At 45.1% G+C, this 14,947-nt stretch overlaps 3 protein-coding genes across 3 annotated transcripts in view; 2 read left to right on the top strand and 1 right to left on the bottom strand.

Moving 5' to 3' along the window:
- The first annotated feature begins 1,916 nt into the window (after positions 1-1,916).
- Positions 1,917-5,940, top strand: LOC106805102 (solute carrier family 52, riboflavin transporter, member 3-A-like). Its single transcript, XM_014806581.1, is given in 4 exon segments — positions 1,917-2,269; positions 3,000-3,041; positions 3,044-3,048; positions 4,165-5,940. Coding segments are annotated over 4 exon segments (1,308 nt in total). The 5' UTR covers positions 1,917-2,107; the 3' UTR covers positions 5,264-5,940.
- Positions 5,941-6,009: 69 nt separating this feature from the next.
- The window catches only part of LOC106805116 (ribonuclease P protein subunit p21-like), a 33,080-nt gene continuing 24,142 nt past the window's right edge, over positions 6,010-14,947 (bottom strand). Inside the window, exons 2-4 of the mRNA XM_014806597.1 lie at positions 11,730-11,830; positions 6,939-7,021; positions 6,010-6,575 (exon numbers count right to left, since the gene is read on the bottom strand). Of these exons, the coding sequence (XP_014662083.1) occupies positions 6,217-6,575; positions 6,939-7,021; positions 11,730-11,764 (477 nt within the window). The 5' untranslated portion in view covers positions 11,765-11,830 and the 3' untranslated portion in view covers positions 6,010-6,216. The remainder of the gene's footprint in view (positions 6,576-6,938; positions 7,022-11,729; positions 11,831-14,947) is intronic.
- Positions 14,318-14,947, top strand: part of LOC106805104 (D-2-hydroxyglutarate dehydrogenase, mitochondrial-like) — a 5,635-nt gene continuing 5,005 nt past the window's right edge. The window contains exon 1 of the mRNA XM_014806583.1: positions 14,318-14,343. Coding sequence (XP_014662069.1) covers positions 14,318-14,343 — 26 coding nt within the window. The remainder of the gene's footprint in view (positions 14,344-14,947) is intronic.

Below are 14,947 nucleotides of genomic sequence, written 5' to 3' on the forward strand. Positions count from 1 at the left end.
CGGGTGTGTCTAGGCGAATGCAGCCGCGTGGGTGGGACAGGACGCATGAGGCAGGTCGTGGGTGTGGTTGTGTGTCGATCCGCGAGGTGGTGGGGGGGGAGGTGTTATTTCTCATTAGAAATGGCTTAGACTCTTTGGGCATTTGTTAATTCGGAACTAGAATCTCTGCTGAATCGACAGTGCTAAGCGGCTCGGCGGCGAGGTGCGCTTGGCGTGGCGGCGGCGGCGAAATTTTCGAAGGGAAGCCTACTTTTTCGGCGTAAATGACATTGGAAAGTGGCCATTTCGAGTTGCGTGCCGGCCCAAAGCCCTTCGTTTACAAAAAAAATAATGGAAGCAATTTTGAGTTAAAAAAACAACATATACGTGTTGTCACTTGCCGACGTGGATCAGAGGATTGGCATTGTGATTTCTCAAAAAAACTATCTTGCCTTGATTTATGGGGAATTTTTTCGTAAGTATGGCCGCCTATGGAAAATGACGGGCTTCACTAAGAGCTAATAATAGCACTCGCCGATTCGCAACGAGATACGCGCGCTTACGCTTCTGCGCGTGTGTAAACCGTCCGCGTATATACCCGCGTGTGCGGTACGCAAGTGGGGACACACCGTAAATTCGCACGGACGCAGCGGTTTGCGCGCGCGCGCGCGTGTAGTGTGTGTGCCTTGTGTGGGTGTGTGTGGTGTGTGTGTGGTGTGTGTGTGTGTGTGTGTGTGTGTGTGTGTGTGTGTGAGCCCATGCGCGTATACACACGTGTGCGTGTACACCCGTGCGCGTATACACACGCGTGCGTGTACACCCGTGCGCGTATACACACGTGTGCGTGTACACCCGTGCGCGTATACACACGTGTGCGTGTATACACCCGTGCGCGTACACACGTGGCGTGTACACACGTGTGCGTGTACACCCGTGCGCGTGTACACCCGTGCGCGTGTACACACGTGTGCGTGTACACCCGTGCGCGTATACATTTTGGGTGTATACCTGCCCCATGGGTTTCATTAAGGGCGAATAATTGCAGTCGTCGATTCACAGCTAAACACGCGCACGCGTGTACCCCATCCGCGTACACACCCGCGTGCGTGTACGCTCTTCCGCGTGTACACACGCGCGCATGTGCGCCCATCAGTGTATGCACACGTGCACGTAAACACGCTAGTTAGTGTGCAGTACGCAAGTGCGTTAATACAGACTTGCGCGTGTAGGACCGTGTGCGCGTATACGCACGTGCGTGCGTGTACACCCGTCCATATATTCTCCTGTGTGTGTACGGCAGCAGCAGTACCGCAGGGTGCAGAGCTCTGGCTCCTGTCGTATATATTTGTCCCAACGTAAAAAAAATGCTTACCCCACCCCGATTTCATGATCAACAGGTGACACTCCAAAGACACTCAATATTTTTTACATACAATATATGCTACGCTTATATATATATGTCAGACAAATGCTTTTAGCGATAGCGATAAAATTTACGTACACTAAAGCATACATAATCGCATCGCTATGTTACTCGAGGTAACCTGCGGCGGACTTTAGACGATCACTTAGAGTCGGGCGACTATCATAGCACGGACACCTCGTTATAACGAGCACCACTCACTGGGCGTGTGCACAGGCGATACGTCAGATTGAACTTGCAACCTGAAGGTTGAAAGTGCAAACGGAATCCGGGTGTATCTTGCGTGCATATGGGGAGTCGCGTTCATCGTGGAACACTCACTCATCTATAACGCCGGACTAATATTGGGGCGGAACCACGTGCAGGCCGATAAAGCTTGTTGATTTACAGGGAAATAAACTTCTCTCGTGATACAAAGCGCGTGACGGCATAGCGGTAGCTCCCGGAAGTCTCAGAAAGTAATTTACTGCAGACACACACCCCACTGCTTACGCTAACTCGCGGTCTAGGGGACTGTGCGTGTGATCAGCGTATATATGACCACGCGCATAAATTGCATACCTGCGTTTACCGTTAATGCCAACAGAACCGGTTAGCTCATCAAACACCGCAACACAGCACTGTGACAGTGTCAAGTAGTTTCTAACCGTGAATAACAACCGTCGGTCGTCAACAAAACTGTGCCAAGTCGCGGCTACAAACAAGATGGCGTTGTGTAACGTTAACGTGTGCGTGTACGCGCTCGTGGTGATGTTCGGGCTAGGCTCGTGGCTGGCTGTCAACGGTCTCTTCGTGGAGCTATCGTTTCTCGTCTCGGAACTGCCCGAGGGGTGGAGCCTCCCATCCTACATAACAATCATTGTACAGGTAGGTCCACCCACACCTTATGGTACCAGACGTAGATTCCTACCTGCCATTATACACCCTATCTCTCATTGTACATCCTACTTGCAATTATACACCCTATACCTACCATTATACACCTTACCTCTCACTGTATATTATATATCGTACTTGTCATTGTACATTCTGCCAATGTACATCCTACCTGTCATTGTACACCCCACTTGTCATTTCACAGTCAGAATAAATGAGTTTTATTGTCCCCCCCCCCCAGCACACCACACACTCAACACACACACACACCACACACACAATACGCACGCACGCGCACGCACGCATCACTACGCACCCCCACGCACAACACACAAGTCACTGACCGCTGCGCGCGCGCACACAGCACACACACCACACAACCAACACGCACACGCTGCGCCGCGCCCGCACAACACACAACACACAACAACAACAACGCAAACACGCACCAACGCCACCACGCACACGCACGCACGCACGCACGCACACACACACACACACAGTGTGCCCCTCCCGCATTTCCCTTTTCACTACTGTTTGTACTAGACAGTGTTTGATCTTTCACAGATGCAAACATTGGTCGAATAATCGTCACTCTGCTACGTGGTCGGCGTTGGCAAGAGACTACAGACGGTGCTAGCCTACAGCATATACTTGATCAGTCTAGCAGCCTGCATACTGATGATATTCTTCTGGAAGAGACGACAGTTGTGTTTGGGAGGACCACAGCACCGCCCTGCTCTCTCTCACCTTCTTCATGGCTCTAACCAGTACGACACACAACGTAGTCTGGCTTCCCTAACAGCGCAGTATTCAAGTAAAACAATATTTCTATATTTTCTATCTATTTCGATCACAATAATACGACGAAACACGTACACACAACATATCGCCTATATTGTATCAGGCGGAATCAATCAAATGTGTTTTTATTCACTCGTGATTGTATAGTAAACATGTTTACGATAATATAAAGTTATAATATAGAGATTTTTCATTTAATGCTGTGCTAAACAACTGAAAATATCGTATGCCAAAAAATAATAAACGTTACAAGTGAGCCTTCTATGCATTTAACAACTTCTACTATAAATACAACTTATCTACGACTCGGTTCAAAACGGGTAACGTGTAATCAAAAGCAATACCCGTTATGAACAAAGGTAAACGCGGGACGTTATTTATTCTTACATTTCTCATAAACTGTTGACAGAAACATGAGTAACTTACGCGTTTCTCATAAGCAGTGTATAGAGCTCCAGTCTACGAAAAAATTCACTGTTAAGACCTATTTTGTTTCTAGCAACGGGCACCGGCCGTCTTCTTTAAAGTGATTACGTCACCCGTAAATTAGTAAACAAAAAATGAAAAAATATTTATACTTTTTCACAAAATATAAAGTAATTCTGTTTACATTTTATGGTTAAATTGCTGCATTATACTTCCTATTTTACTATATTGTTCGGATGTGAACATACACTCGTAACCCATACATCGCCCATACAAGCAATTAATGTTAGACCAACATTAATTCAAATCGTCCAGGTTTTTGGATTTTTAACTAGTGTGGAAAACAATCTTATCAGGTAAGAATTTGACGATTTGTTTACCCTCTTCGTTAGTTCTTACTTTTAATGTAAAAAATGTGGAATATTTTTTTAAACAAATTTTACCATAGAAAATTCGTGACGTAATCCCTTTAAGCAGTTTATAGAGCTTTAAGAGTTCCAAAAAAAAATTAACTTTTGTCCTTAAAAATCAAATTATCTAATAAATATAAATAAATATAAATATAACTAAAATACATCAATAAGATCCCCTTTAATAATAAGTAATTGTCTAACAAATTAAGCGGGCCGCCGGGTCTTATTTTTCGGGCACAACAGATACGAATACGTGACGGCGTTCTTCATCGGAGCCGGCCTCAGCGGCCTCATCCCGAGTCTGCTGGCACTCAGCCAGGGTTCGAACGCCGAGCCGACGTGCACGAACACGACGAACAGCAGCGACGGCAACTTCACGGTGGAATGGGTCTACGGCGAGCCGCACTTCTCCGTCGAGATCTACTTCCTCTGCCTCGCCGTGCTGCAGCTGGCTAGCGGCATCGCCTTCCTGCTGCTCAACGTGTTGCCCGTGTGCAAGCGAGAGCACGACCCGACGCGCGTCGACAACGACAAAAAGCCGACAGGTGAGAAGCCGAGCGGGGACGCGCCGGAGAAGACACCCGGGCAGCCGCGAGCGCACGACAACCCGGCGTACGAGGAGGACAGAGACGAGTACGACGACTTCGTCGAGTATAGGCGCGCGTCCGTCGCGATGGGAGAGTACGCCGTCGGGAGGAGGCTTTCGAAAAAGAAAGAGGAACCTCCGGCGGCCGCCCGCTATTCCTCTTCGGCCGTCGCCGCCGCCGGTGACCTGCCGGCGGGGTACGCGCCCGAGCCGGTAAAGCTGAGCGCGGGTCAGCTGGCGTGCCTCTACGTCGTGCAGATGTGGGTGTCGGCGTTGATGATGGGCGCGCTGCCGTCCGTCGGCTCGTTCAGCGCGCTGCCCTACGGCTACAACATCTACCACCTGTCGCTGACGCTCTCCACCATCGCGAACCCGCTCGCCTGCTGCGTGCCGTTCGCCGTGACGGCGGCCAGCGTGCCGTCGCTGACGGGTCTCACCGTTCTCGCCACGGCCGCCGGAGCGTATCTGCTCGCGCTCGCCGCCACCAGCCCCGAGCCGCCGCTGCTCGACACGTCGTACGGCGGCGCCGTGTGCGTCGCCGTCACCGTCGCCGCGTACGCGCTCTTCTCGTACGTCAACGTGTGCCTGGCGTCGCTGTTCCGTGAGCAGAGCCACCGCGCGCTGTTCTGGTGCGGCGTGGCGACGCAGGCGGGCGCCTTCGTCGGAGCCATCGCGCTGTTCCTGCCCGTGAACTGCTTCAATCTATTCGAGGAGACGCCGCTAGAGTGTGAAACAGTGGTTCTTAACCTTTTCTGAGTCATGGACCCCTTTGAGAATCAGGTGAAAGCTACGGACCGCTCCCCAGAAAAATGCAGTTATATCAGCACGTAAACATCTTCACGGACCCCCTGAAGCCCATCCACGGACCCCCTAAAGCCCATCCACGGACACCCTGAAGCCCATCCACGGACCCCAAAGCGTTCCACGGACCCCAGGTTAAGAACTACTGGTGTATAACGATAGAGATCGCTGCAAACGTTACGGGAAGTCTCGTGTAGCGACACGTTCCAAACATCAAGGAGTCTCGTGTAGCGACACGTTCCAAACGTCAAGGAGTTTCTGTATCGACACATACGCACAGCGGTTCATGAGTGCGCTAAACTGTGTGGTAATCATTGCGAAAGGCATGCACGCGGTTTCAAGGCTCGCCATCAAGAGGACGGGGTTGTACAATTTGTAGGAAATGTAGTTTATGAAATTAATATTCATTCGCAATTTTTGTTGCAATTATGCATATGCAAGAATTATTTTTGTTTTAAATATTATAATTTGCAAATTACTGCAAAAAACGGTTGGACACTCTTATTCATAGGTAAAGTTAGATAGTTACCCATTTGCCAGTATTCACTGTATTCTTTACAGTGGTAGACTAAGAGGCACATAGCCGCCGTCTTGGTACATGAACCAAATATTTTATTATTTTTTGGGGGATTGTACAAATAAAATGTTGGCAAATTTGTTGAATAAAAACCTAAAATACAAAATGATACTGCTTAAATTCGTTTACGTTTACTACAATGCAAAATAATTTATTACATACATTTGTACATGTTTCACAATGCAGGTCGACTTAAACTTATGAAGTATCACAGTTAAAAAACAAAGGATTTGACATTGCTAATTATTTAATTTAATATATGAAAATTATCTAATTCTATAATCGACTATAATTATGTCTTCCTTCCAAACCGAAATGTACGAAAGTGAATTTATTTCCTAATGGCAGTTTTATCTTGCTCATCAAATCTACTTGTAATGACATGTACATCATCTCCTAATCTTTCATCTACTTTGCTGCAGATATCATTCAAGGTGAGTTTCACATCCACGTCCAACGTGTTAACCTGACTTGCATCCACCTTACTATGATCTTTTTTGTTCTCTCCTCCTGCCTGTCTCAAAGGATTACTGTTGCTACGTGCTTCCAAAGGATGCTGATCTTCAACACTGGTAGAGGGCAGCTTCGACTGAGCGCTGTCGCACCATAGTTCATATCCCTGCTTTGTCATAAAGCGCCTCACTGCTTTACACTGTAGGCAGGTTAGCACGATGTGTTTCTCTCTTCGTCCTACGTAATTACAACCAAATTCTATCAACGGCAAATTTCTCGCGTGCGGGAAAACCACGAATCCCTGTGTACTCTAATGAAACATAAAGCATGAAACGAAAATAGACTCCGGGAATAATCAGTACATATATGAATAATATGATCATGGTAATATAGTGATGCTGTACACAAAACTACAGCATTGCAGTTTACTATACACCCAAATCGCTCTAAGATCGAGTTTCGGGCCCACTCGACATTTCTCGTCGATCATAGATAACAATATTGCAGCCAGTACTTTGAAATGAATGCAATACACTGCACGTTGAGATTATGAGCTAGCTGAGTACTAATATGGTAATACACATGAAAGAATGCACTCACGCTTGGTCCTGATCGTGGCAGTGAGTCCGGGAAGAAGTACACTCCAGCATCTTTTGCATAAAAATCTCTTGATGCTGTGGTGCCTTTATATGCAATACCAATCATCCAGTTTATGCGATTACATAGACAGCCTCAAAGGTGCACAAAATATTGTTATTCCTTATATTAAATGATATGTAAATATTATATATGTATTATTATATGTAATATGAAATATTCATTCAGTGATAGAATGATTATCCTCAGTACACTACATTTTAAACAAGTTTACAGCTTGATAAAAGTTTTGGATGCACAAATAAAAGATGTGAAAAGTAGTACAATAATGAAGCAAGGTAAGTGTAAAATTTACCCTGTTTACACAGAGCTATACTATTATATCAAGAGCGTATTAAGTATGAGAGCGTACAACCGTAAAATGCAACAACCATGTTGTAGTTTCAGCAGAATTAGTAAACTTTACGCATTTTATTTTGACAATTCTTTGTGGTATTATTATTCAGCAGTCATATCTTGACAACATAAAACCAACCGCTCGTCCATACGATATCCCTACGCTGAGATATTAAGCGGTCAAATCTAGTATTTTGGCGAAAGTCGAACTGGAGTTGGCTGCGACCGTACGACTGTCTATATATATATTAATTAGGGGTGAGTATTGCGACAAAACACGTCATTGCACTAATATTGCAATACGACATAAACGCTATTGCATATTCCAATACGTTATTGCGGAAGTGTATACCAATTGCGATGATATAGTAACAAATTTGATGGGTTTAATATCATCATATTATTGTATATATGACATTATTATAATTCTCAGTTTTTCCTTTGAGAAACAGAAGCACGGCAATGTTTTCACGCTGACAGCGCATGCCCTCTGTGCCGTAAACAATGTACCGCGTACTGAATACCGCCTGGTTTGTCTATATTCAGGCCGGGACACGGAGATAATTTGCATAATTTGTGTCACGTTGGTTTTGTGTTTATAACCAATCAGGAATGCTCATCGCGGTGGAGAAGGAGGGAAACTGGTGAGAAGGGAGGGGGAGAAGGGAGAAGGTGGTGGAGGAGGGGAGAAGCCTGGTGGAGAGGAGGAGGGGAGCAGCTGCGTGGACGGAGTGGTGGAGAAGGAGGAGGTGAAAGGTGGCAGGGCGGTGGCCCTTCTCTTCTGGCACCAACCTTCTCACTTCTCCACCACCTTCACCACCACTTCTCCACCAACCTCCTCTTTCTCCACCCAGCTCTTCCCTTCTTTCCCTTCTTCATTCTCGCACCAGCTCTCCCCTCCTCCTTCTCCCCAGCTCTCCTCCTCTCTCCCAGCCACCTTTTTCCCTTCTCCCCCTTCCTCCTCCACCACTGTCTCCCCTCCTTCTCCACTAGCCTTTCCCCTCCTCCTCCTACCTTCTGCGCCCTTCTCTTTCCTCTCTCCACCAGCTCTCCCCTCCTCGTTCTCACCCACGCACCTTCCTCCCTTCTCCCCTTCCTCCTGTCTCCACCAGCTCTCTTCTCCCCTCCTTTCTCCCACAACACCACCTCTCGCCTTCTGCCAAGCCTTCCTCCCTCTTCACCATCTTCTTCACCAGCTTGAAGTGCTGTCACGAACACAAGTGCGATTACAATCTGATTGGTTATAACCTAACACGTGATTAAAAATTGCAGAAATTAACTCCTGTACCGGCCGTGAATATAGACCAAACCCGAATACCCCTCTCGAAGGCACTTGACGATAGCTGGAATACACAATACCCCTGCTGCATAATGGCTACATATGGACGATTCTCAGCCCGGATATCCGCGCAAAAGCGCGCACGAACGTCCGCCTGGCGGCGCACTAGCAACTGTCGCTGACCTCTTCCGCAACGCCAGTATAAACGCCGACCTTTAGGGTTAGGGAAGTCCGGCTTTCGCTCTCATCGGCAGTTTCTCTGCGCAATTGCACGAGGTACACTACCTCAGTAGGTAGAGACGGGCTAGAAAAGCTCCCAATTCTTTGTTCGCTACTAGGCGCCGCTTCTTTGGCTGTAATAACGGAGTTTTTTTGTTCACTTGTAAGATATAATAGTAGCGCTAATGCGTAGGCGTTGAACTGGCTGAGCTTAAGAGGCTCCGATATATAGGGGGCAACGAGGCTGTAAGGATACTTAGAATACTCTAATTACTACAAGTACTGTTACAATAATACTAGTAATTAAGTAACTACTCTAGTAAGTGTAGTACTAAGTTACCCAGCACTACTAGACTATAGTCATAGTTTACTACCAGGACGGCAGAGCTACTACGTATAGTATTACTAATTACTGAGTACTAAGTACTACAGTAACTAGTACTACTAGTACTTAGTACTGACTACTACTACTAACAAGTACTAGCTCCAAGAAACGCTCTTTGTAGGGTTAGAATACCCCTATTACTGACACAACAGCACTTGAAGCGTTTCAATGAAAATATAGATGCTAACTAAATACGAAATCTATTTACTACCTACCACAATTCTTAATGTTTCTAGTATAGGCTACTCTCTTCGAGAAGTTGGGCGAGGTGCAAGGCTAATATAGAACTAGACTCGCTTACCACTCGATTAGCATCGAGGTGACCTAAGCTAACGCCCGAGAGGTGGGAGCGAGTGCCAGTCGTATGGGCTATAGGCGCGGGCAAGGCGGCGCAAACTGCTTTTGCAACTCCTGGTAGCGAAGCCTCGCCATTGGAACATATGCACAATACCGTTCCAGCGTTGGGGCGCGCAACAATGAGGTCAGCGAAGAGCGCCGGTAGTGTTTCCTGATTCTGACACGGACACATTTCCATACTAGGCAGGTTCGGCGATATGTCAAATTCGTACAGTCTTTTCTGTGATTTTCGCCAGTGACAGACAGCTCGGTTACGAACAAGCATTACTCGGTTAACAGTTTTATAACAAGTGCAACACTGTTTCACTGTTCCAAATGTCTGCCCTCTGTGTCCCCCCATACAATTGCAGGACTTGTTCGGGCTGGCAGCTATGGATTCGTGCGCCGAGGGCCTATCATTCGGCGCGACGGATCCAATAGCTTGCCAGCGCTGCCATAAACTGTCGTAGGAATTTCCGCGGTCGTGCGCCTTGCCGCGGACTCGCGCGCAAGATCGCCGCAGTCAATTCGGATAAACACCTTCTTCGGCAAACGCTTCTCTAGTACCCGTCTCATCTGGATACCTGAAACTAAAACTGAACTGAAAACAGTTGGCTGCTCGCTTCAGGTTGTATCGCGCGACGGCGGGCGCGGGCACTCAGGTGAGCATAGCTATATATAGACTCCCTAGTTGCCGTGCTCTCGGCCGGTTCGCTCCGCAGGACGTCTCCCCACTTGGCCCGCGCAGTATACGCGCGCAGTGCTTCCATGCAGTGGTTGCTTACAGTAATACTGTATCGTCGTGCAGGCATTGTGCTTTCGTAATATACAACCGCAGTCATAATTTTCGAGCGCCATTACCACTATACGACATAAAGGTACCAAGTGTCCAGTAATTATTTCTTGTTATACGCACTATCGTAAAATAATCGATATCCGAAGTTGTATCGCGAGTATATCGAGTTTTCAAAAATATATTGCAATAACGATATACGGTACATATCGTTACACCCAACTAAATAATATAGATATATATATATCACAGTTGTTCAGGCCAGATTAGTCCGCCGCGGCTCGCATAACTAGAGAACTCGCCGCAGCATAGAGGAAGAACTAAAGAATTTCAGAAATCAGCGACGTTCTGGACCGGCGGTTCTGGGCTGAAACAAAAATTTAAAAGAAAGTTAAAAAGTTAAAATCATGAAAAATTCAAAATTCTCTTCATCAATAGATGGCGGTGCGTACCGATTAACATCAGTACGTGTGAATCCATGTGTATACCCTTAAAGGTGGCAGTGGCCTAATCCTAGACAATGCCCCCCTCTCCGTCTCCTAAAGACACCGGTGATTTCTGGGTTCGACGTCCCACCACTGGGGAATTATTTTCCACGCCTTTTTCCCCTTTTTCCCTTTTTTCCCTTTACCTACGTATTACCCCTTTTATTACTCCCTTTAATTAGTATGTATTATTTTTAATTTTTTACTTTAATTTTAATTTGTATATTTTTTATATATAGTCTTTATTTTTGATTTATTATTATTTTTTTACTGTTGGGATGAAATGGGATGGGAATGGCAATGGATGGGATCCGGATGGTAATGGGCAATGGGATGGCAGTGGCAGTGGCAGTGGGATGGCATGGGATGGCATGAGATGCAATGAGATGGGACGGCATGGGATATGGGACTGCATGGATCGTGCGCATGGGGAGGGATGGAATGGGGATGGTGGATGGATGCATAGATGGATGCATGGATAGATAGATATTAGATTTGTTGGGTATTTTCGCTTTCAACAAAAGCGTCACCCAACTGAGTAAAGCCACCAATTTCCCCGGCAACGCGGGTATCCCGCTAGTTACTATATATAACAGGGTTAATTTTTACTAATCGTTTTTGCTAGTTTCGTCGTTTGTCTTTACTAATTCCACTGAAACTACAATATAGTTTTTGCATTTCACTGTTGTACGCTCACATGCTTAATACACTCTTGATTATATCTAGGTGGATAGTGGCTCTACCAAACACCCATTTGCGCTGCCACAGGCGAAAGAAAGCTCTGTGTGACAGAGCTTGATGGATAGATACTTAGTGGTAGAGAGAATGGGCAATTGATATTTCATACACTGGTTCCTTGACATCAAGCAACATATCAATTAATAAACAGACAGATACTTACATGGATAGAACCTTTTTCTGTAGCACCATCTTCATCACATATAGGTACCTATTGGCTAAACCAACATTTTCTGGATTATTCCTAATTGTCAGATAAGCTGCCTGGAATGAAAAAAGATTTACATTTACACACATATATTATAATTAATTGAATCACCCTTTGTTTGCATACAATTACATACGTGATTGTTGGTCCATAGGCCTACTCATGTTGAAGTACGGATTTTGATAAACATACTTTAAATTGTGGCACTTTTGTACTATTTTGAACCATTATGTGTGATTAATGTTCTCAGAAGGTCCTTACTATTATGCATTGACTGGTCTTAATAAGTGTTGTAGGTCTCGAGGCCGGTCTTGGCCTCGAGACCGGCCTCGAGACCGTTTTCCTTGGTCTCGGTCTCGGTCTTGGCCTCGGAGTGCAATGACTCGGACTCGGACTCGAGCCCTCCGGACTCGAGGACTCGGGTCGAGGCCGGCTCGAGGCCACTACATACATAGTACACAACTGTACATATTGTAACACACAGTTTACAAGAATTTAAAACTAAAACTCCTAGGTTTTCTAGATACACGGCCTAATCTTGTAACGTTTTCAATGGCTCGATAAAGATTCTTGTCTCTTTGGTTTGAATCTGCTGTCACTTCGTCCCTTTGCGCTTTTTCTACCACTTCTTTCTCTTCTTCTACCACTTCGAAGGTACTAGCACTCTCTCATTTGGTTCCACAACCCGTGTCATTCTCGTAAAACACAAATGGATCCGTTAATTTGACACGTTTCGTATGACTCGTGTCTCTGTGTTTTCGGCTGACTATACACTTTCGAATGTCTACGATGCACTGTTGCAATATTTCCCCTTTTTTTTCCTCTAGCCGATTTTCCCGATTTCTCTAGCCTTTTTTCCCTTTTTTTTCCTCTAGCCGATTTTCCCGATTTCTCTAGCCTTTTTTCCCGATTTTTTCTCTTTTTCCGATTTTTTCCCTTTTTTTTAAAATCAAAACTGGACTCGGACTCGGACTCGGGTGGTGTGGACTCAGACTCGGACTCGGGTGGCGCGGACTCGGACTCAGACTCGAACTTGGGGGGTGCGGACTTGGACTCGGACGGGGGGGTGCAGACTCGACTACAACACTGGTCTCAATCAACTCAACCACCATTCTCATGTCAATTTGAACCGATCACCTACAAGTACTAACAATACAGTAGTGCCGGCCCTTGCAGCTAGCTACTCTAAACAATATACTAACTAGCAACACTCAAATTAATTTTTTTTTCGGGGTCTCTTTTTCCCAACCCCCCCATTAAAGAGCCCCCATAAATTTATTTTCGGGGGCTCTTTTTGTGCTTACGGGGGCTACTTTTTGTCACATAAAATTACATAAATTTAGAGTTAGTAGTTGGTATCATGCCCCTCAATAACTGTAACACATATATACATGTGCATAACACTGTTTAATGTGCCTTTACTCTCTAAAACTGAATGTAAATTGATGTCTAGTATTTTTACATATATTTGTGTTATTTTTGTTTGTTTTTTGAGCTAATTTGGAGTACTCTGTGGATTGCAAAGGTTTTTGTGAATCCTGACTCTTGAGTGACATTACATGATGATGATACTAAGAACTTGAAGAAATGAACTTGAATAAAGAAAGACACCAATGAATTGAAAAATTATGACGAATCGAATTGAAATATTGATGTTTACCACTGTGACAGTGCACACTGCAGCTGCATGCATATGCATGCACTGCACTGAAGTTGACTGAACTGTAAACTGTAAAACACACAACGTGTTTGCATTGACTTTTTTTTCCTTCTTGTGAAGGACGGCAAGTTGGCAATTCATTTTCCGATTTGAAAGTTGTAAAAGGAAAACTAAACTAACGGCCGTCACTGTCACGGCATGATGTTACAATCATGGAAAAATATTACGGGGGCGATTTTTTTTATCCTATTCAAAAAAATAATCGCACTTTTTAAGTTTCCCGGGCGATTCGCCCTTCGCCCCTGTGTATTTTGAGGGTTGCTAACTAGTAAGCCCTACCTCGCTCCATTTTTGTTTACATATCTTCAGTACAACAAATACATCCTGCATTCATACTTCAGTTCACTGAGGAATATGGTAAATAGTTAGGGACATAATTAGCTTTCTGACAATTGGGCAAATAACTGGCATGAAATGTACTATATGCACTGTATCTATACCGTAATCAGTACAGTCAGTTCAGGGCATGTGTGTGATTTTACTACTATATTAACTGCCAACACTTCTCCCCAAAGAAAGTCAGTGTACAGGTATAACAGATGTGCCATTTGCTCTCCTTGCTCGCTGATGCTAGAGTGATTTACACTTCACTCATCAATACACGTGCACATGACATAGATTCAACAAAATGAAATGTCTTGCAAAACTGTTCGCATGCATTAAAGGCATGCAATGTTGACGAATGCTAGAGTAACTGGCACCTTGTGTAGTTAATAAGTACATAACCTTATAGCTAAATGCGTATTAGTTGTCCAATATCACTGCTGGTTACATTACAAGCAAGACTTGAATTCGGTTGTTGATATTCATTTACGTGCCGTAAATGTCATCTAGGAGTGAAGCGATAACGTAAACATTTGTGCGGCCCGTATGTTTTGGACGCCAGATCAAATGGAGGTGTCAGCGGTGTAACCACGGCGACGGACTAAACATGGAATTGGAGTAAAACACACGTACTAATCACGGACACACATGGACAGGCCTGACAAAAAGTTCTTTATCCCCAGTGTGTGTCAGTGTTTGCGAAAACACTGATGATAGCATTGCGTACCGCCGAGCATGCGTGCGAAAATGTCCGGTGCACTATAAATCTGTATCACACCCGCTTCGCCGGCAGCGGTTTGAAACTGTAAACAACCGATTTGTTGGCCTGCGGATTTCAATTAGACATTTATTAGTAACCAGCACTGATATCAGGGTTAGATACTAACCATTTAAGTTCATTAGTCCACAGGACTAGTAAAAGAAATGAAAGTGTCAATGACACTGTAGCTCACCACAAAAAAGGACACAAATGAGTGAGTGAGAAGAAGTCAGTTTTCAGCAAAGTTTTCAGTCAAGTCAGAAGCAACCATCGACGTACATTATAGAAACGAAGAGTATATATGGGAGAACTCCCATTGTATACTCTTGATAATTATATGTGTAATTTTTTTATGTGAAAATAATAAAT

Source organism: Priapulus caudatus, unplaced genomic scaffold (assembly GCF_000485595.1).
Source record: "Priapulus caudatus unplaced genomic scaffold, Priapulus_caudatus-5.0.1 Scaffold100, whole genome shotgun sequence".
Classification (NCBI taxonomy): domain Eukaryota; kingdom Metazoa; phylum Priapulida; class Priapulimorpha; order Priapulimorphida; family Priapulidae; genus Priapulus; species Priapulus caudatus.